This window comes from Pecten maximus, chromosome 4 (assembly GCF_902652985.1).
Source record: "Pecten maximus chromosome 4, xPecMax1.1, whole genome shotgun sequence".
Classification (NCBI taxonomy): Eukaryota; Metazoa; Mollusca; class Bivalvia; order Pectinida; family Pectinidae; genus Pecten; species Pecten maximus.
The window spans coordinates 35600818-35622931 of record NC_047018.1 but is presented as its reverse complement, the minus strand read 5'-3'; the positions used below and the strand labels follow the sequence as shown (position 1 = coordinate 35622931).

Here is a 22114-nt window from a genome sequence, read left to right as displayed (position 1 = left end):
ACCCGGCTTTTGATACAAATGGTAGATATCTTATTAGTAGAAACAAGCAAGTAGATACTATATGTTGAATCTTTTGGAATCTAGAATAAACGTTTGTACAGACCTACAGATAAGAATATTATGGTTAGTGTCTAGATTTGGGTCCCCAGACAAAAGATGTTCTACGGTGATTCTGTTATACCAGTTCAAGGAATCAATCATTTTGTTACGGGACTGTTCATGGTTTTTACAGTGTGGGAAGAATTTTCGCAATAGTGTCCACAGTCACAGATAGCGTTTTCTGAAAGATGGGCTTTATGAAGGTCGTGCTTTAAAGGACTACAGCGATTACGTAATTGACAATGTAAAATATTGGCTTTTCTTGAACCATATTCAAGGAATTGTTGAATTTGTGGTGGATTAGTATCTTGGTGAGTTAGAAAGGTCTTAAATTGTCTGATGGATTGCGATGATTTTGCTTCAGTTGGTAGGTTGTTCCAAGAATTAGTTGTGTTTGGGATAAAAGATGATTTTGTAATTTGCAGTCTATAGTAAGTGTGTCGGTCGTTTGCACCTCACTCCTTGTCTGGTAAGTCAATATTTATATCTTAATACGAAATTTTATTTTGCTTAACTTCATCACATAGGTTCGATAAGTTGATGATAATTTGTGAAGTTGATTGATTTCATAATGAGAACAAGACAGAAACACAACACGGATAATAATGCGCAGTTTTAACGTGAACAGAGTAATAATAATTACCGACAGGTACGAATGAGGAAACACCGTATATCATTGTCGACAAATTAGCAGCATATAAGGTTCGCTTTAGATACACATTCTATCAGATTTGAAAAGTTAAAAACCTGTCAGTTATTAAGGAAAAATAATATGTTTTTAAAGTGAATACCTGTTCTAGGTAAATTAAATATAAATTGGTTATTTTGCTGTATTTCTGAAATTTTCAGACTAGTTTTTGACAAAATAGTCAACTCACTTGACGTTAGCTATTCATGCACAGATTCTCCTTTAAATTGATCAGTCCTTTAACAAGAGCTGTTGGAGAACAGCATAGCTCGTCTCGCAAATGTTTGTCAATAAATAATTAAAATATATTGATTGGAATGGTTTCGCAAATTGCATTAATAATATTTATATTGTTTACTTGATCAGATTATGTTTTGTGAATTCATGCAATTTTCAAAACCATACTATTATATATATATATATAAATTATTTATTGACAAACATTCGGGAGACAAGCTATGCTGTTGTTAAATGAATATATTAAATACAAATGTAATTGCTTTTGGACATATTTCTTCAATTTTTTGACAAAATATTATCCTAATGAGAGTTAACTCCCTTGAAAAATGTGGACCAGTATAAATTGTCTATTGTGAGCATTTCGACATTGTTTTATTTTCAGTTTCACCCCAAGAAGGGATAGTGTAATTCCATAGGGACTCTTTTACCAAATATCAGCACCCTAGTACATCATATAGTGACGTGTTAATAGCTTTCAACATTTGCACACAAATTTTAAAAATGTGTTTTTTTTCCCCAAAAAATCTTTCAGTTTAACTCCGGCAAGGGATAGTTTAACCCCCACAGGGAACCTAATACCATGTATTACTATGGCTTTCAACACTCACAACATGAACTTAACACAAAGTCCAAAGATTTAAAAGCAAAAACAAAAAACACAGATTTAAAAAGAAAAAATCAATTTTTTGTTTAAAGTTTTACTCCAGGAAGGGATTGTCTTACTCCATAGGGACTCTATTGCGAAATATCAGCACCCTAGTACAATTATAAAGTGATGTATTAATACCTTTCAACACTTGCACCAAAAACTTAACGCATAAATATTCTAAGTCCAAAAATTGAACTGTTTTTTTTTTTTCCAAAAATCTTTTAGATTAACTTCGGCAGGGTATAGTTTAACCCCCACATGGACCATATTACCATAAATTACTATGCCTTTCAACATTTGCACCAAAAATTTAACATTTGAAAAACCAACGCCGACGCCGGAGTGACGACATAAGCTCTCACTCTTCTTCGAAGAGACGAGCTAAAAATGGCGCACTCGTGAAAATATCGATAACCTGTCATACTCGTGAATTATATGTTGTATTAAACGGGAAACCATTCTTGAAATAACCTCTATCTACATGTATACTGTATATCACAATTTGTTTTGTCTTTTCGTTAGGGTTACTGTGATTCACTAGCGGATCTAGGGGGGGGGGGGGGGGGGGGGGGGGGGGGGGGGGGGGGTGGGGTTCCTGTGAGGAGAACATTTTTATAGCCTTAAAAACAGAGAGAAAAAATATCATCGGCTCGCGCCTATGGCGCTCGCATTAACATTAAATTACTGGACCCCCCCCCCCCCCCCCCCCCCCCCCCCCCCCCCCCCCCCCCCCCCCCTTTTTTTTTCGAAAATCCTGGATCCGCGCCTGATCCCGAATGATTGCAAATGCTATATTATTTTTCCGCCAAGGCCCCTCGCAAAAAAAAAAAAAAAAAAAATGCGGCTCGCGCTCGCGCTCGCATTGTCACTAAATTACTGGAACCCATGATTGTTTGTCTGTGACACATGTGGCAGTTATACCAGTAGGTCTGCCGCATCTAGGCAGTTTATCGCTTATATTTACGTTCTATTAATGAATCGCAAAAATAAAAAAATATGAAAAAAATCTTCCAAAATTCAAATTTCCCGCTTTCTACCGTCAGGGCAACTTCAGTTATACTCTCATAGATGAAGCTGCTTTTGGTAGGGATTTACTAGTAATATATAAGGGCATTGCCACACCAAATGTAAATATTATATAATAAATAATATATCCTGATTTGCGTAAATAACTTATTTTGTACTACATAAATTATCATGGGGATGTTGAAATGATAATTATTAGCTAACTTTGCGGAGATGGCATACGATTTGTTTAGTGCAAACAATTTAAGGTAAAAAAAAATATTGCCCCTCCCCAACATTTTGACGACTTCCTACGCCACTGTATAATGATCGGCTAAATGAGGATAGATGTCACTCGTTTGTAAAGCTTTGAATTTGCCATTACCGATATTCACTTGGAAGATATAGAACTCAGACATGGATTTTCATAAAGGCAGGTGAAAGAGAAGTTTCCCTTCCGAATTAACCTGAAACTAAAGTGTAGATAAAATAACAATACCAGACGTGTTTTTGCTTTGATCGTCGTCTCAGAATTAAAGTAAGGACCAACATGAAAATGGATCTTGTAATACGATAAATATCTGTCCATCGTTTAATCGAGAAAATTAGCATGGAAAGGCAAGAGTATTTTTTTTTGCAACATATCGTGGTGGGGCGAGGATCACTCGTGTCAATTTTCATGCTAATCGGTTAATTATTGTCTGACGGTGTTGTATCCCTTAAACCTTCAAAATTCCACGAACATTGCGTGGCAGTATCTCATTTGGCGACCACAGGGGCTCGGTTTCGGGATTTTGAGTAACATATACACTTGTATGACATCAGTTAACAACCGCAGCACTATAGATTAACTACATGTATTCATATTTATTCTGAAACCTTATAAAATTACGGGTTATTGATGAACACTCTTTTGTATACATCGATAACCTCGATTTTTAGCCCACCGTCATCAGATATATTACAGTTTTTATCGCTATCTCTCCGAAAGTACTGTAGGGATCTTTCTCAGATTTCATGTAAGCTGCCCTAGGTCCCTAGTTATGCATATTGCATTTTGGGACCGATTGGAAAACAACGTGGCCGACAGGCAGCCATCTTCGATTTTGATAATTGCAGGTTGCTCCTGCTATATCGTGTTCTATAAAGTTATTAAATGTTTTAAAAGAAGGAAAAATAAGAGAATAGATCAGTCTTTCATTTGACAGACATGGATCATTCAATGGTGGGCGCCAAGATCCCTCTTGGGTCTCTTGTTAACATATATTCCTATGGGGCATTATCGAACAGTTTTTGGCCGAAAGAAATCTCATTCCACTTTCCTGTTCGACTTACACAGGTAGAGCTGTTTTATACTAACATACCTAGTAATATTTCTATTAAGTTTAATTACAAATGCATACAAGTTGTCAATATACATGCTTATAAGTTAATTTGTTATCTGAACTTTCGAATAACATTTGAATTGTCGTGTTGCCGACATAATGTGTTTAGAATGCTTTACTAAACATTGTCTTCTTATGTACTGAAATAAAGCAAAGAATTCGAACTGTAAAGTGCTATAAGGTTCTTTAAAATGTACTTAATGTTCAAATCAAGTCACGCGGTTTTTCTCCGGGTACACCGGTTTCCTCCCACAGTAAGACCTGTGACACGGATTGATGTGAAAATGTTTGATTTATTTTGTACAGTTAAGGTCGACCTCTCCTACTGGGTACAGTTTGTGACATACATGTGTGTTTTGGGAGGCTGTGGTATGTTCGTGAGTTTGTCTCTTTTTTTTTTGCTCGAAATCAATATCGTCTTTATAGTGCTACCACACTGAAGCCACTGGCGTCTGCTTCTGGTTAGTATTACTTAGTACTGTAGTAGAAAACAATTTAAGCCCCATACTCCTACTATATCAATATGTTTATATAGTAAGAATAGGGGCTAAACAATTTTTCTATAAAATACTAACTAGAAACAGACGTCTGTGCTGAAGCACACTGCCAATGTGACCCAGGACACCACACCCGGTCATATAGACAAAAGGTGAATCGTGGCCAGTAGTCCCACGCTCAAAATAAATGTGAACAGGAGAGATATGATGGATTCTAGTAACCATGGTTATGTCACAGGCACCTGTCTTGTTTGTCAATACACCTATGGGTTTTCCCGGTTTGTCCCCGCTAACAACGGACAATAATTCTATGAAATATTGGCTTATTATTTTGAGTTGTCCCCCTTCCTTTAAGGTTTGGCGGACCGTTATCTTTATCCACAAATCCTTTTAAACCTTATGCCAAATCGTCTACGTTTTTAAGTGGCTATGGTTTTTATTACTCATTTGAAATATTGCTCGACTTCCAGGCTGCCTAAACATCAGCATAACCATTTAAGAAGTGAGAACCTCTTAAAATTAATTGGTTCATGCTTAGAAAGAGTTGGAAGATTTTTGGATAATGCGATTATTATTCATATTTGTGTCTAAGGGGCATAACAAAGGGGCATATTTCCTCGAAAGTTCTTTGTTCGTGATGTTGTTTTCAATCGCATGTATCTACTTCAATAATGTACAGAGACGTAGCTAATGAGTATAAGTAAGGCAGAGTTTGGTCCAAATTAGCACAGAATCATTGATAATATTAGTGTAAAAGGAACGGGTCGGTGTGACTTGTACATAATATTATTCTAAATACGTACGTCTCTGTCGCTCAGCGGACTGAGCATGCTTCTTTGGCTCAGTAGAAAGAGCCGTCTCTGTCACTCAGCTGACAGAGCATGCTTCTTTGGCCCAGGATGTAGAGTCGTCTCTATCACTCAGCTGACTGAGCATGCTTCTTTGGCTCAGTAGAAAGAGCCGTCTCTGTCACTCAGCTGACAGAGCATGCGTCTAAGGCTCATGAGGTAGAGCCGTCTCTATCACTCAGCTGATAGAGCATGCGTCTAAGGCTCATGAGGTAGAGCCGTCTCTATCACTCAGCTGACAGAGCATGCTTCTTTGGCCCAGGATGTAGAGTCGTCTCTATCACTCAGCTGACAGAGCACGCGTCTAAGGCTCATGAGGTAGAGCCGTCTCTATCACTCAGCTGACAGAGCACGCGTCTTTGACTCATGAGGTAGAGTCATCTCTGTCACTCGGCTAACAGAGTATGCTTCTTTGACTCATGAGGTAGTGTCATCTCTGTCACTCAGCTGTCACTCAACTGATAGAGCATGGTTCTTTTCTCCTCTTCTTTCACATAAGTATAAACATTGTTAGGTCCGATTTATTTATATGTTTTTAAGTGGGTGGAACCGGTCGATTGAAGTACCTATACGCCAGTGACCTTACATGATAAGATAAGGTTCCTGAATACCATGGTAAATACTTGAGAATGATATAAGTATGTATAGTTTGTATATTTGGCTGGTGATGTAACTGTACTCGAGGACACCTGATCTCGATCATTGTGTACAGCAAAATATACTATAGCTGACCGACGTACCCAACAAACCTGTGATCGGCGTAACATGTTTGTAGTGCCAACATTGGTTCATGTCTTGGGAACGGTAAAAAGGCGTGTCAATATTGACCTCCTGGATAAATAGTTATTATGGAAGCCGCCAGGGAGCAAGTATAATGATAGCATTATCCATGCATTCTTTGAGAGGAGCAATGCTAATGCTACCATTCCCTCTAGTTTGATTTAATACGAGACAAATCCAAGTTAATACCGTTTGATACGTATGGAATCGTCCCGTTTTCGAAATGTCTCTAAAATGTTTTTAAAATGGATGAATCGGCGACAAGGTTATCGTTATTGATGACGAGCTGGTTGATTTATAGCTATTGTAAAAATGGAATGTACTAGTACCTACTACATCAACTTAAGACTAGTACTGACTTCGTTAACTGTAGTACTGACTTCGTTAACTGTAGTACTGACTTCGTTAACTGTAGTACTCGCTTCGTTAACTGTAGTACTGACTTCGTTAACTGTAGTACTCACTTCGTTAACTGTAGTACTCGCTTCGTTAACTGTAGTACTGACTTCGTTAACTGTAGTACTCGCTTCGTTAACTGTAGTACTGACTTCGTTAACTGTAATACTGACCTCGTTAGCTGTAGTACTCACTTCGTTAACTGTAGTACTCACTTCGTTAACTAGTACTCGCTTCGTTAACTGTAGTACTCACTTCGTTAACTGTAGTACTCACTTCGTTAACTGTAGTACTAGCTTCGTTAACTGTAGTACTCACTTCGTTAACTGTAGTACTCACTTCGTTAACTGTAGTACTCACTTCGTTAACTGTAGTACTCGCTTCGTTAACTGTAGTACTGACTTCGTTAACTGTAGTACTCGCTTCCTTAACTGTAGTACTCACTTCGTTAACTGTTGTACTGACTTCGTTAACTGTATTACTGATTTCGTTAACTGTAGTACTCACTTCGTTAACTGTACGTAGTACTGACTTCGTTAACTGTAGTTCTCGCTTCGTTAATTCTAGTACATTTTTTTTGTATTTTCAACTTAACATTACGTGGCTGTAGGCGATAAACCCACTGTGTAGTTCAGATAGCCTTATATTCTGTTGGCGATCGTAATTGACCATACTTAATCAAATATTGACCGATCTGAAAATGAATGGAAAATCATTAAATGTCCAACAACGAGGGCAAAGACAGGAATTCTAGTATTGGTACATGAACACTGCTGTATGAATCTAGACCTCTTATATAATTTGAACATATACTGGAAACTTGAGCCAAGTACCGTTTACATGTAGTTCATATGCATACTGTACAAAAACGCATTTTCGTTTTTTGTTTTTTGTTTGTCTCGGGGGTGGGGGTGGGGGTTGGGGGGGGGGGGGGGGGGGTGCTTTCACAGATTGATCTTTCAACATGGTTGATCGAGTGGCACAGTGACAACACACTCGCCTTACACCTAGGCGGCCGGGGTTCGACTCCTCTGACTATTTGTCCATTGATTTTGATATATTTCCATTTCCTGATATTTATCGTTTTAAGTGCCTTTTCTGTTTTGGTGTGTCTCCAATTATTGTTTTGGTGTATCCCCACTTGTTGTTTTCGTCTGTTTTGGTGTGTTCCACTTGTTGTTTTGTAGTGTTCCCACTTGATGTTTTGGTGTGCTACCACTTGATGTTTTGGTGTGTTCCCACCTTCTGTTTCGGTGTGGCACTACTTGTTGTTTTTGTCTATTTTGTTGTGGCCCCACTTGCTGTTTTCGTCTATTTTGGTGTGGCCCCACTTGTTGTTTTTGTCTGTTTTAGTGTGGCCCCTGTTGCTGATTTTGTCTGTTTTGTGTGGCCCCACTTGTTGTTTTTGTCTATTTTAGAGTGGCCCCACTTGTTGTTTTTGTCTGTTTTGGTGTGGCCCCACTTGCTGTTTTTAGGTCACCTGAGACAAAGTCTCAAGTGACCTATTCTAATCCCCTTTTGTCCGTCGTCGTGCGTCGTCCGTCGTCCGTCGTCCGTCGTGCGTCCGTAAACAATTTACATTTTCGACTTCTCCAAAACCCACGAACCAAATTCTATGAAATTTGGCAGGAAGCTTCTATGGCTAGAGGTCAACCAAAATTGTAAATTATATGGTCCCCACCCCCCAGGGGCCTGAGGGGCGGAGCCAAAAAGGGTCAAATTGACTAAAACTTCAAAAATCTTCTTCTCTACTCTCAGATATGCTGGAATCAAACACTCTTCATAGATGGAAGGGTCTTAAGGTGTTTTACCAAAATTGTAAATTTCATGACCCAGGGGTTTCACGTTTGCCCCTGGGGAGGGGCTAAACTTTACTATAGTTTATATAGGGAAATCACATTTTTGACTTTAATTTCTTATATTTCTATTGGAATTCATTCTAATTTTGTAAACATTGTCAGCATGGGATGACAGTTTGATGGCATGCACATGTTGGCCCTGACTGACCCCCAGGGGCTGATGGGCGGGGCTAAAAAGGGCCAAATTGACTGAAATTTCACAAATCTTCTTCTCTACTCTAAGATATGATAGAATCAAATACACTTCATAGATGGCTGGGTTTGAAAGTTCTTTACCAAAATTGTGAATTTCATGACCCTGGGGTCTCAAGTTTGCCCCTGGGGCGGGGCTAAACTTTACTATAGTTTATATAGGGAAATCACATTTTTGACTTTAATTTGTTTTATTTCTATTGGAATTCATTCTAATTTTGTAAAAATTGTCAGCATGGGATGACAGTTTGATGGCATGCACATGTTGGCCCTGACTGACCCCCAGGGGCTGATGGGCGAGGCTAAAAAGGGCCAAATTGACTGAAATTTCACAAATCTTCTTCTCTACTCTCAGATATGATAGAATCAAATACACTTCATAAATTGCTGGGTTTGAAGGTTCTTTACCAAAATTGTGAATTTCATGACCCTGGGGTCTCAAGTTTGCCCCTGGGGCGGGGCTAAACTTTACTATAGTTTATATAGGGAAATAACATTTTTAACTTTTATTGGTTTTGGAATTCATTCTAATTTTGTAAACATTGTCAGCGTGGGATGACAGTTTGATGGCATGCACATGTTAGCCCTGACTGACCCCCCAGCATGGAATGTCAATTAAATAAAGTGAAATATTTCAAATCTCAGGTGACCGTTAAGGCCCATGGGCCTCTTGTTGTCTATTTTAGTGTGGCCCCACTTACTGTTTTTGTCTATTTTTGTGTGGCCCCACTTGCTGTTTTTGTCTATTTTAGTGTGGCCCCACTTGTTGTTTTTATTTTTTTTGGTGTGGCCCCACTTGTTGTTTTTGTCTCTTTTAGTGTGGCCCCACTTGCTGTTTTTGTCTATTTTAGAGTGGCCCCACTTGCTGTTTTTGTCTATTTTAGTGTGGCCCCACTTGCTGTTTTTGTCTGTTTTGGTGTTGTCCCACTTGCTGTTTTTGTTTGTTTAAGTGTGGCCCCACTTGCTGTTTTTGTCTATTTTAGAGTGGCCCCACTTGCTGTTTTTGTCTATTTTAGTGTGGCCCCACTTGTTGTTTTTGTCTCTTTTAGTGTGGCCCCACTTGTTGTTTTTGTCTCTTTTAGTGTGGCCCCATTTGTTGTTTTTGTCTCTTTTAGTGTGGCCCCATTTGTTGTTTTTGTCTCTTTTAGTGTGGCCCCACTTGCTGTTTTTGTCTATTTTAGAGTGGCCCCACTTGCTGTTTTTGTCTATTTTAGTGTGGCCCCACTTGCTGTTTTTGTCTGTTTTGGTGTGGTCCCACTTGCTGTTTTTGTTTGTTTAAGTGTGGCCCCACTTGCTGTTTTTGTCTATTTTAGAGTGGCCCCACTTGCTGTTTTTGTCTATTTTAGTGTGGCCCCACTTGTTGTTTTTGTCTGTTTTAGTGTGGCCCCACTTGTTGTTTTTGTCTGTTTTAGTGTGACCCCACTTGTTGTTTTTGTCTGTTTTAGTGTGGCCCCACTTGTTGTTTTTGTCTCTTTTAGTGTGGCCCCACTTGTTGTTTTTGTCTCTTTTAGTGTGGCCCCACTTGCTGTTTTTGTCTATTTTAGTGTGGCCCCACTTGTTGTTTTTGTCTCTTTTAGTGTGGCCCCACTTGCTGTTTTTGTCTGGTTTAGTGTGGCCCCACTTGCTGTTACTGATTTATAGTCGCCAGTTTATAAGTTGACGTTGGTTTTGTCACATCTTACTTCAGTCTGTTTCCGAAGATACCAACTTGAACTATTTAGCGGCTAGCGTTACTAAATGCATATCAGATTTGAGAACACGATTTTGCGAAAATCTTATAAAATAATTACACAAATATTTGTTTAAAAGTAAGAATAAAATTTAATTAAATATTCCTTTTCCCTTTCAAACAATGTAAGTTAACGTAACAATAATGATGTTCAACAAAAATGAATATCTATAAAATTATAAGAAAAATAATTCATCTGAAAAATAATCTTAGTTTTCCCTTCAAATGATATTGGCTAATCGTTTGAGCATAACTAGTATGCTATCGTCTTACAGTTGGGTGCGATAAGAAATGGACGTTTGAAGTTGTTTATTTACACACCCGGCAAATCTCAAGTACCCCCACAACGTTAGAACAGAGAATCGTTGTGTACGGCGACCTTATCACGACGCGGATAAATACAAACAACCAATACAATCTACACAAGGCTGTCAACATGGGGAAATAAATCAAAACGCTGGATTTTAACTCACACATAATACATAAATATCTGTCATCTCGACTGAAAATTTCGTATTTGTTAAATTCATATTATTTTTTGGTCGAAAATCCAATTACAAAAGGTGCCGAGTAATTCTATCCGTTTGAGATTTAATCTTATATTAAATATTTTTACATGTATATGAAAAGAACGCTGACTTTTAAAATGTTATGACTTTTGACATCAAACCACGTGTTACAAAACTGGTAAGAAGAATACATTAACATCTATAACTCTGTAAAATGATAAAACATGCATGGAAAATGATATAACATACATGGAAAATGATATAACATACTTGGAAAATGATATAACATACATGGAAAATGATATAACATACATGGAAAATGATATAACATACTTGCGACCCATTAACGACTCGAAAACACAGTATAACACAAGATAACCAAGTTCTCTGGTGGGAGAAAAGCCAAAACTTTCCCCCAATCTTTGGAAACAAACAAAGATAGATTACAAGGTTATATACATTCAAGTCTTTTGATTTCTTGCTAAGCGATATTTGGTCAGATAGCTTGTTAAGAAAAAAATCAAGAAATTGATATCACAGATATATGCTATATGGAAACATCACATGTGAACGTAAACATTTGGCATTCGATTTGAATAGTAACGTGTTGAATGAGTTAGTTGTCACAAATGCTTCCGCTTGATATAAACGACGTTGTCACATAGGCTTCAACTTAAACTGTTAGAATCAACATCCGTTGAGTTCGAATTACAACAAGTAGTTCCCAACAAACGCTGGTCTTATACCGGAAGTTACGAAAACAAAACTTAAACACTATCATTCAATTCACATTTCCTAAAATATACACACTTCCTCGAAACCTTTCACTTCACGTACGGAACTAATTGTAGTGCGCAACTCGGCTCTGCCTACCGTGCGAGTCACTTCCGGAGGTGTTTCCGTTCGTCATTCGGACTGTCTCTTTTTTTGCCGAAGTTCCACTACTGATGGATTCGCTACTAGATCCCATCGAGCCGTCCATTGACGAGGACGATTGCTTTCCTGACTGTACTGTTGAAGTTCTGCGTTTTGACTGTTCCTGTTGTTTCTGTTGTTGCTGCTGCTGTTGTTGATGATTCTGTTGTTGTTGTTGTTGTTGTGATTGCTTTCGCTGCCTTCCGGTCTCTGCCGTATTTTGTTTTGTCATGGAGCTTGTGGACCGTTTGCTTTTTTTACCCCTTTCGTCTTCGTTTGGATCTTCTGATGGAGCTGGTGTTAGTGGAGCATCAAGATAGGAGAGTTCCGATGGGGGTATCTTTATAGCCATCTCGATATGAAGGTGTACATTGGTATTCGTAATGGCGGTAAAGACGTTTAAATTCAACCCTCCAACTAAAGTAAGGACCATCCCGCCCACTAGAAGAATCATGGAGTTTCGAATCATATGCTGATCGTGGGCGTCCGGATTTCATATTCTCGCTTACCGGAAGTACACCGGGAACAACGAGATGGAACAGATATTCCGGATTATTTCTGAAATCTGCTAGTGGAGCACAGCGAAGAATCATCTTGTCGTCCCTTTCGTTTGGTTCCAGTTCGCGTCTGACAAAGTTGCGGTAACTGACCACAGTTCGATCATGGCCGTATAGACTTGAGGCACTGCTGCTACTCGATGCAGACTCCCTACGAGCTAGAAGGAATGCCGTCTTGGGGCGCGTTCGAAAAGAACGCCTGGATATAGATCCAAAATCAGAAAGTGTTCGAGAGTTGAGGCAATCCCGTGAAAGTCTTATATTCAAAGAAGGTATCTGTGACAAAGATTCGTTGTCCGCGTCAGCTTGTGTTTGGTTTTCTACAGCCTCAATTGTTTCTGCGATTTTTCTCATTTTCAACCTATAGGCTTCGTCAAGAGCTGTGAGTCCTTCGCGATTCTTCTTGTCGAAAGCGAATTTGTATTTCCATTGTGCCTGGGTAATGACTTTTACGAGATTCAAATTGCCGCTGCGGACAGCATAGTGGAGTGCCGTGTTACCCCATTTGTCTTGTTCAAGTAAATCAAAATCTATTGCGTTGAGAAACACTCTGGCGAGTTCGACACGTGTGTAGATACAAGCAAGATGCATCACTGTCATACCATACTTGTCACAGTTTTCTAAACTAGCGCCCTTTTCGATGAGCAGACGAGCAATACCTGTTCCCCACACTTCTGGCTCCATGAAGGGACACAGCATGATGGGTGTGCGACCATTTTCATCTGTCTTTTCCATTTCGATTCCAAGGTCAATGAAGAATCGGACTTGCTGAAAATACTCCAGTTTGATGATGTCTGTTAGCTGTGTTATAGGCTTAGCCTTTCCAAATCGTTTAGCCCTCATCTTGAGAATAATTTGTTTCTAAATTCTGCCCTTATATCGAATGTTGCATTCTATGTGATCAAGTCCGTTAGACTCATAAAGTATGACCCGTACTCGATGGGGTATGCCAATCTTATCTTTTGGACAAAATAAAAATCCCAAGAAGCACTTCAAACACAAATTGTCGACAGAACAAATAAATCCAAAGTCTTCTTTGACAGATACCAAACACGTGTATCACAGCTGTGGCTTTTCATGTCTATATCCGAGTGTCAGTGTGAGGGGAACGGGGTGTCAATTTCAATCATTCACTTTTGTCGTATTGATTTGGCCAGTAATACCACCTCTGTGCTTTGACAACGTTTAAAGTAAATAGTTATTATTTCAGCTGCAATTTACATCCAATTATCTGTATGGCACGTAAAAGGTTTTTAAATATACACGACTGTATTGCCACATATATTGTATCCGGGAATGGCCTTCATGTTTTACACCAAACTCAGTTTAAATGACTGCGGGAGGCCTCAGTGAAATAATGGAGAGGGGCCTTAGTGATTTACAGTGGTTCTGGGATTGTTCTTCGGCTATAGGTGTGTTGATCCCTGGATTCTTCGTGAACTGTAAATAATAATAAAAAAAAAGTGTATCAGTTAAGCTGTAGAAGTTTGTACCGAATTTTACCATCACAATAAGATATAACATTACCAATATCATCGTCATGGAATATTTCTTTTTTCATAAATGTACCGTATAAAATGACGTCTCACTTTACAGGTTATAGCTGTTAAAATATTAAGTGAAAGAAAAACAAAAAGAGTTTAAAGACCTCTTCAGTGAATACAGCGATCATATCAATTGATATGAACTGCCAACTCTACTTTTTAAAGGCAAAGCATCAAAATGAAAGCTGAACTATTTATAACGGGAAGTAACTCTGAATCAAAACACATCTATTTTTGTTTTATCTTCTTATAATCTGGGTTGAAAACATACATGTTTTAGGCAAGTTTATTTCGTTTTGTTTATTTCCGAAGTTCAAGTACAAAAGTGGAGAGAACTTTATATATAATTTTATTAAATGTTTCTATGTATAGTATCAATCCCTTTTGCAGTTATCCAACATGAGCACTTGGGATTTTCAAATACTGAATATGCAACAGGATATATGATTTTTATAATCACTCTGGGTAATCAGATTTTTGCAACCTAAACTACAGGGCCTAACACTTAGCTAGTGTAATACCTCCCTAACTTAGACTGTTGTACGTACCAGTTAGTCCGTTTTGTACCTCCCTAACTTAGACTGTTGTACGTACACGTTAGTCCGTGTTATACCTACCTAACTTAGACTGTTGTACGTACCAGTTAGTCTGTATTATACCTCCCTAACTTAGACTGTTGTACGTACCAGTTAGTCCGTGTTATACCTCCCTAACTTAGACTGTTGTACGTACCAGTTAGTTCGTGTTTACCTCCCTAACTTAGACTGTTGTACGTACCAGTTAGTCTGTGTTATACCTCCCTAACTTAGACTGTTGTACGTACCAGTTAGTCTGTGTTATATCTCCCTAACTTAGACTGTTGTACGTACCAGTTAGTCTGTGGTATACCTCCCTAACTTAGACTGTTGTACGTACCAGTTAGTCCGTGTAATACCTCCCTAACTTAGACTGTTGTACGTACCAGTTAGTCTGTATTATACCTCCCTAACTTAGACTGTTGTACGTACCAGTTAGTCTGTATTATACCTCCCTAACTTAGACTGTTGTACGTACCAGTTAGTCTGTGTTATATCTCCCTAACTTAGACTGTTGTACATACCAGTTAGTCTGTATTATATCTCCCTAACTTAGACTGTTGTAGGTACCAGTTGATCTGTATTATACCGCCCTAACTTAGACTGTTGTACGTACCAGTTAGTCTGTGTTATATCTCCCTAATTTAGACTGTTGTAGGTACCAGTTGATCTGTATTATACCTCCCTAACTTACACTATTGTAAGTACCATTTACCTACCTAATTTGTACAGCTATACGTACCTGTGACTCTCCTAGTCTGTATAATGTCTACAGAGAACTATTGAGCGTTGCCCTAGTAGTTACCCCCTCATACTGGTAAGATAAACAGCAACATCGATTTGTCTAACCACAAACTAAATACCTGCCTTGCAACGCCGCTACTCCACACGTCTGTAATATCGGAGGTAAAACTGACTTGGTTAGGACCAAGATAGAATAGCCTTAAGGAGCTTTAGTTATAAGTAAATTAGATCCATACCAGAAATGATCGGTTTGTCCCAGCTCTAATAGTATCCTTATTGATCAGAAATCGTCAAGGCATTGGTGTCCGAAATATTTCCTCCGCCACTTGTATATAATTCCATCCTAGCGATGACTTACCGGGACTTTCATGAGATCAACAGCTATTTAGTGTCACAAATATAAATAGTTTCATCCCTGAATTGTCTTTTTTTGCACAGTCTGGCGAGCTATATCTAATGCAGTTCAATGCGTACTGCTCGTCTGATCTTGGCGTTGAGATTCACACATTTAATTGTTCAATGTTACATACATAAGTCCTTATGTAGGTCTAGCCAATACCTACACAGGTAAAGTAATGGATGTATATATAAGGAAAAGTCATAAGGCATGTCAAGACTCGCATTTCTTCGTAAACAATTTATCTCCACGCAAGAAGCATTCATAAGGTCAGGGGTCAGATAATTTATATGCTTCAGGCTTGTGTTGAAAAGATATTAAGATATGATATACGGTATTAGCGATCTTGACAACTCTGCATGTGATTTCCGCCCATTCGTTAAGACCATGGGGGTATTGTATTGTTACCAGTAAGGTTTGGAATAAGTACAACGGTAGCAACCTGGAGCTGTATCTAATTAAGAGAATACTGAAATTGCCATGTCGAACAATAATTTAGAGCTGAAGGTAAAACATTTAAAAGAGTGTACTTAAATAGTCCCTGTTATTGGTGTGTCTCAGGTAAACAAACTTTCTTTACTACTAATGAACACAAGAGTCGCGCTTCATTGATTTCAAGTCAGGTATTTTAATTAAAATATGTAAACACTGTTTCGGGTAGAAAGAACTCTTTGTTGAATTTGTCATTAGTGTAATCCACGTTTAAAGCACTTTTAATTGATTGTAATTAAGCTCACGCGGTAAATAGGTACTACACGTACCTTGTCGCCAATATTTGACGATATTTCCTAACGGACTTTGTCAGTAGAACCATGCGTCATGTTTGGTCCACAACTGCTCCGTTCGTTTAACTTCCCGGTGTGTAAACACTTATTTTTAATATGAATGTACTTACGTACAATTAACACACAAGTTCATTTTTAAAGACAGACTATTCTGTTTACTTTCTTTGTGTACATGATCTACAGATCGCTAATTGAAGCAAAATCATTCCGCTCATTTTTGTTTAAAGTAATTACGCATTACATATATATACAATAGTATCGTACCGATACTCGTTCTATAATATATATTAAAGCATGCTATATCCACTGTTTGCATGTTTTCAGTCATTTTCTGTAGAATATTCTTTGATACGAGAAAACAATTATATTTTGTTACGTACTCGATAAAATACTGCAATATGTCACATGGAGAATGGCCAAAGTACCATCAATATTGCAATCAATTTAAGGGAGCTCCTCAATTTTAAATTATCAATTTGGAAGAATTAAAGAACCTAAGGGAAGATTCTTAACTATGCCTCCACCCCTTCGCTATTAAAAAAAATAAGTTTAGGACTTAAATTTCCTCATATAAAGGAACGTTGATGAAACAGTGGGCTTGGTTGTTCATAATAGATTGTATAATTACATTCTTGAGCACATCGTTGTGTTAGAAGTAATCACTTGAATTCTAGGAGAAGATCATTAATATAGTTTCATTTAAAATTTATTCATTTCTTGTAAACATCTGAGAATTTTTCTCGTATACATATATAATTCACGTAGATAAATACTTTGCCACTTTACGCCTGTAAGAAGCTGTGCTTCTCATAAAGTAACACAAAGTGAGCGCTACACGCCATGTTTGTTTGGTTGGTCGCTAAACAGGTAAATACGATCAAAGTTACATTGTCACAAACGCTACCTGTTCGGTCTTAAGTGGCAGTTTTGACAAACATTAAAGTTTCAATATAGACAATCTTATCACCTGAATAGAAAGTCTATATCGCCTTATACTTACCTGTATAGGTGAGTTATGCCTACCGTCGTACACGTATATGATAAGTCTATTTTACTTACCTGTATGGGTAATATATCAACAAAGTTTGGAATGTAAGTATTTACCTACACTAATCCCTCCCCCTCTGTGATTAAAGGATGTGCTCCCTTCTCAGGTCCCATTTAGACTCTATGTACATTTCCCTAACACTGGCTCTCTGTTGGACGACGCCTCGTGCAACCCCTACTTTGAAAACCGCCTACTAATTTGGTTTACCATTTTCAATTGAAGTAAATATTCCGGAACACTCAAATTTGTTTTGCAACCCTAATATATATGATGTCCCTCAATCAATGAGCCACTGTGCTGAGCGACCCCTTTTCACCTGTCAGACATTTTCTACCAGGAAGATGTGTCGGATGATTATGTAGGTTGTACGTTTAGGCTGATAATATGTATATCAACAGCCGATTTAACGATACTCATAGTGAGCGACACCATTGACTGGTAGAAGTCTTACAGAATTGTTGATTAAAACTCCCCACCAATCAGGATAAGTTCCGTCATCAGAGAAGCATCCTTTATGAATGTCCCTAATAGTTTTTAGCTCACCTAACAGTGAAGAATTTGAGAAAAGGTAACTTTAACTTCCTTTATTCCAAAATAATAATGCTTTCCATTGAGGAATTTTAAGCTGAGGAATTTCTTTAACTTCCGGATATTTGATGGACGAGTAATAATTTAGGTAGAGCATATTCCTAAAACGGACTATGAAAATAATAAAAAGAAGAAATATCGGTCCAAATGTTTCTCATGAAGTAAGTAATCGTTGTAGCTAGCATGAAACTTACTTGAAAATTCGATAACATTTTCTTTTTGATTCTAACACTGATTTTATCAATACAAAATGTATTAAAATGTCACCAGTAAAAGTAATCTACAAACTGAAAGACATGTATCAGATTCTGAACTTTTACACGGAAATCTCCATGTAGGTAAGGCTATTTACCGTATCCTTGGTAAGTAGAAAAGCAGATGAAATATTATGAAAGCTCCTGTGGTGTTGGATAATACTTTAAACAAACCGCCATTGACAGTCCAACTTTTGTGATCGGTTCATCGATTGTACAGATCGATAAGTATAATAAACCTGGAGGTCGCACCTTGGACGTCCCCGACCACCGATAGTCACACGGCCTCCATGGCCACCAACAAAACAGGCATTACAAGGGGGTTAAGTTCCCTTCTCTAGGACATTATAGAAATCAAATATAGGCCATATGGTAGCTAGCATGGGAAAGTATAAACGTTATTGTCGATCTATAACTATATAGGGGAACGTACGCATCTTTAACCTAGAAGGACCATGGACTTGTAGCTCACAACCAGGGACTGGGAACGAATTCCCAACCCACGGTCCATGCACAGGGCCACGTCACTATCGTATCGTTTTGTAAAATTGTGACAGGTTATGAGTCGTAGGGTAGACATATTACGATTTTACAAAACGATACGATAGTGACGTGGCCCTGTGGTCCATATATACTTATTATACTATCATTATCAAATATATATGCATATACCGTTGATTGTCCTAAGTCCCTGTGGGTTACAATATAGGCGATAGAAGGACGAAATAGCTGTAAGACATGTTTTAGTTATCGTTCTATATATACGGACCTGGTACTAAACTGTTCAATGTGTGACAATCTTAACATAATTTACCACTAATGTTCATGTATTCTGGTAATCTGTCAGTGTGTGAGCCGTCAGTGAAATATGATGATAGAAAAGCACTCCGAATATCATAGTCATATTAGTGATTGATTTGAAGCCATAGTCTATGTTACACGAACCGTAGTATTTTTGAAAGCGTCCTATTGACAAATATATATTGACGTCAAAACCAAAGCTGTTCACAATTCCCTTCCATGGTACAGTAGGCGCTACTTTCATTTACTAGAATACATTGGAAATTGATAAAATGTATTGTGTAAAATTCTGCGTAATGAATTGGTCACTCTTTTTAGTCAATAAGTGTGGGAAGCTTGCATAAAGAGAAGTGATAGAAACGTTTATTGTTTTCAGTAAAAAGTCTGATAAATATCTTCATTCAATTTCGAAAATTGACCAACCGACACAAATACAATGGAGTATTGAATGTCGCATGTCTTAGTTCAAGTGGAAACTAACAAAATGGGCATTGTTGTAGAAACAGCCCCATACACATGTCAATGTGACAGTAAAAGTCAGATCCACATGACCAGCCAACACACAAATGTTCCAAACGGGTAAATAAATTAAAACATTATATATTAAACAAAATGGCAAACTCACGTGTATATATCAATGAAAGTACGTTGAATACAAATAAATACAAATTTTGTCAGTTGGAAATGTTGTATGGTAAATTATTGAACTACATGTACTGTATATATGTTTAATTTGCACGTACAAAAGTAAGTAATCCCCATTTTCAACCCAACATACAGTAACGTAGGTTGTATAATGTTTCGAAAATACAATGTTTATTGAATAAACTTGTTAAATCAGGCATCGCGATAAAATGCCAGCTTTTTATATGTCTTCCAAAGCAATTCATTTCCATGAGTACTGTGTGCTTAAAATATCGCAAAAGGGTTGCAGTTAATTAAATCATGTTCAGAGAAAAAAATCCGTGTGAGATTTGGGTGAACAAATATAAACTTTTCTATTTATTTATATACCTTTATGTAGCAAAAATGATATAGTGCATTTAGTTAAAAGAGTAAAGATCAGTGAGATAAGGAACTTTTTATATTCTTAATTAGAATACCCATTATCTTACCCTGAAAGAGATGGTGGTGCGCTTATGGGGACAGAGGCGCTATTAGGGACAGGTGCGCTTACTACATGTAGGTCAAATACGGTATCTAAATTATGAAGACAAGACGTTGTCCTAGTTATAACGGTATCTAATAATTTCAGGATGAATATTCTGTTATGGTAGCATATCCATATACTATATACAAATCCTGGTGTAGGTAAGGGACTTACCAGTATACCCTATATCGTACAATATTGGATTACCCTTTCCCCAGTGAATTCATATAAGTACAACCCGGACGAGCATGTATTGCCATCATATATCCGAATAGATCGTCAGGACATGTAAAGATTGTTGATCCTGAAAGGAACTTTAACTCATATTTACCTGCAGTAATATGATTGAGGCCTTCAAATGTCGTTAACTGTTGTGTGTTAAAGTCAGTCGACCTGTGTACTCGTACACAGCGCTGTCGCGTCTTCTATAAACATCACGTAAAGTGATGAGTTTTTTGTATGCTCATGTTGGTTTGTATACAGGTGAATACAAGTCGCGATATTTAAAGTAAGATTTCAGACACAACCTCTCACGTTAACACTGATAAAATCTCGACATGACATCATGTATTCTTGTCGATCTGACAGACACACATTAGATTCAATGCAATAGCATAGTATGTTTTTATCTGTTAAACGAATAAAGTTGTAACACGAGAAAAAAACGGGAGCATAATTGTTATCTGTGGTTATAGGTGCCTGTATTCAATAAAAGTATTTGTTGGCATCTCTTCCGATGTGCAATTTCAATTGTTTCTGAAACAAAGTAATCCTCCCTATTCCGTGTCTTAGTTATCAGCTCTTGTTGGCGTGCCGGTACAAAGTCTGTTGGCATGTTTACTTTGATCTGATATCGTCAATTAAATATTTAAGACAACTAATAACACGTCATTACTCCATCAGATTCCTGTACAGTTATTGACTCGACGATGGGGCTGTGATGTCTATCATTCAGAAAGACAACAACAAGTTTTACATTTAACGAGGCTTCATTGTAGACATGTTATCAATTTTAAAGAAACGCATGGACTGTGTTAAATAAAAATCTGTAAACATGTTGAAACGGGAAAATAAACAAACCGAACTACAACTAAAGTAAGATAAAATGTGGCCAACTTGTCTTTTAAATCAATCGAATCTTAATATTTAGTAAACTTTAATAATTATTGTTTAATATTTCACCTTAAAACGCGGATTTAGACATATAAACTCTGTGCTTGAAGGGATTAAATTGACTTGTGTAGGTTTTTAATTAATTATACATTAAATTAGTGAAGTTCAAAGTGAAATTGTTACCCATAATATATTGCCAGATCACAGAAGGTGTATTTTACACTACGCTGATATGAACACTTTGAAACACAAACTGTACAAAAAAATACTTACCAACAATGTGTGTTGACGTGGTTGTTAGGGTGCCATCATCACTGTAGAAAAGATACAACGATGAGAGACCAACACTTTGATCGCCACACTATATATATATAGCTACCTTCAAATATCCAGGAAGTTTCACCAATAATGACCGTTCTGTGGTGTTTTTAAACGAACGCACCCTCGTCCAGATAGTTACTATTGACTTTAAGGCTATTTGGCCCAGCAGTCAATCTAAACACGAGAGAAAGCTCCAGGTAAAGGAGATTCACACAGGACACGTCACAGGTTTAAAAAAAGAATATCTGGGTACCTGCCAAGCTATTTAACTTGTAAAATATCACCAAATGGTATACACATAGAATTCAAAAGTAGTGAACAGGTAAATCGAACATGTCGAGCTGAATAAAGGATTCCCTTTTTAAACAGATCAATCGCGTGTGTGTGTCTACCTGTACAGACACCAAGTTCCACTGTTTGTGAAAATTATCTAATGTTTGTACTTG

General features: G+C 37.7%; 1 protein-coding gene across 1 annotated transcript; it reads right to left on the bottom strand.

The window, feature by feature from the left end:
* Positions 1-10435: 10435 nt before the first annotated feature.
* Positions 10436-21711, bottom strand: LOC117325954. Its single transcript, XM_033882486.1, is given in 3 exon segments — positions 10436-12110; positions 12112-13788; positions 21621-21711. Coding segments are annotated over 2 exon segments (1473 nt in total). The 5' UTR covers positions 13192-13788; positions 21621-21711; the 3' UTR covers positions 10436-11717.
* Between the last annotated feature and the right edge of the window lie 403 nt (positions 21712-22114).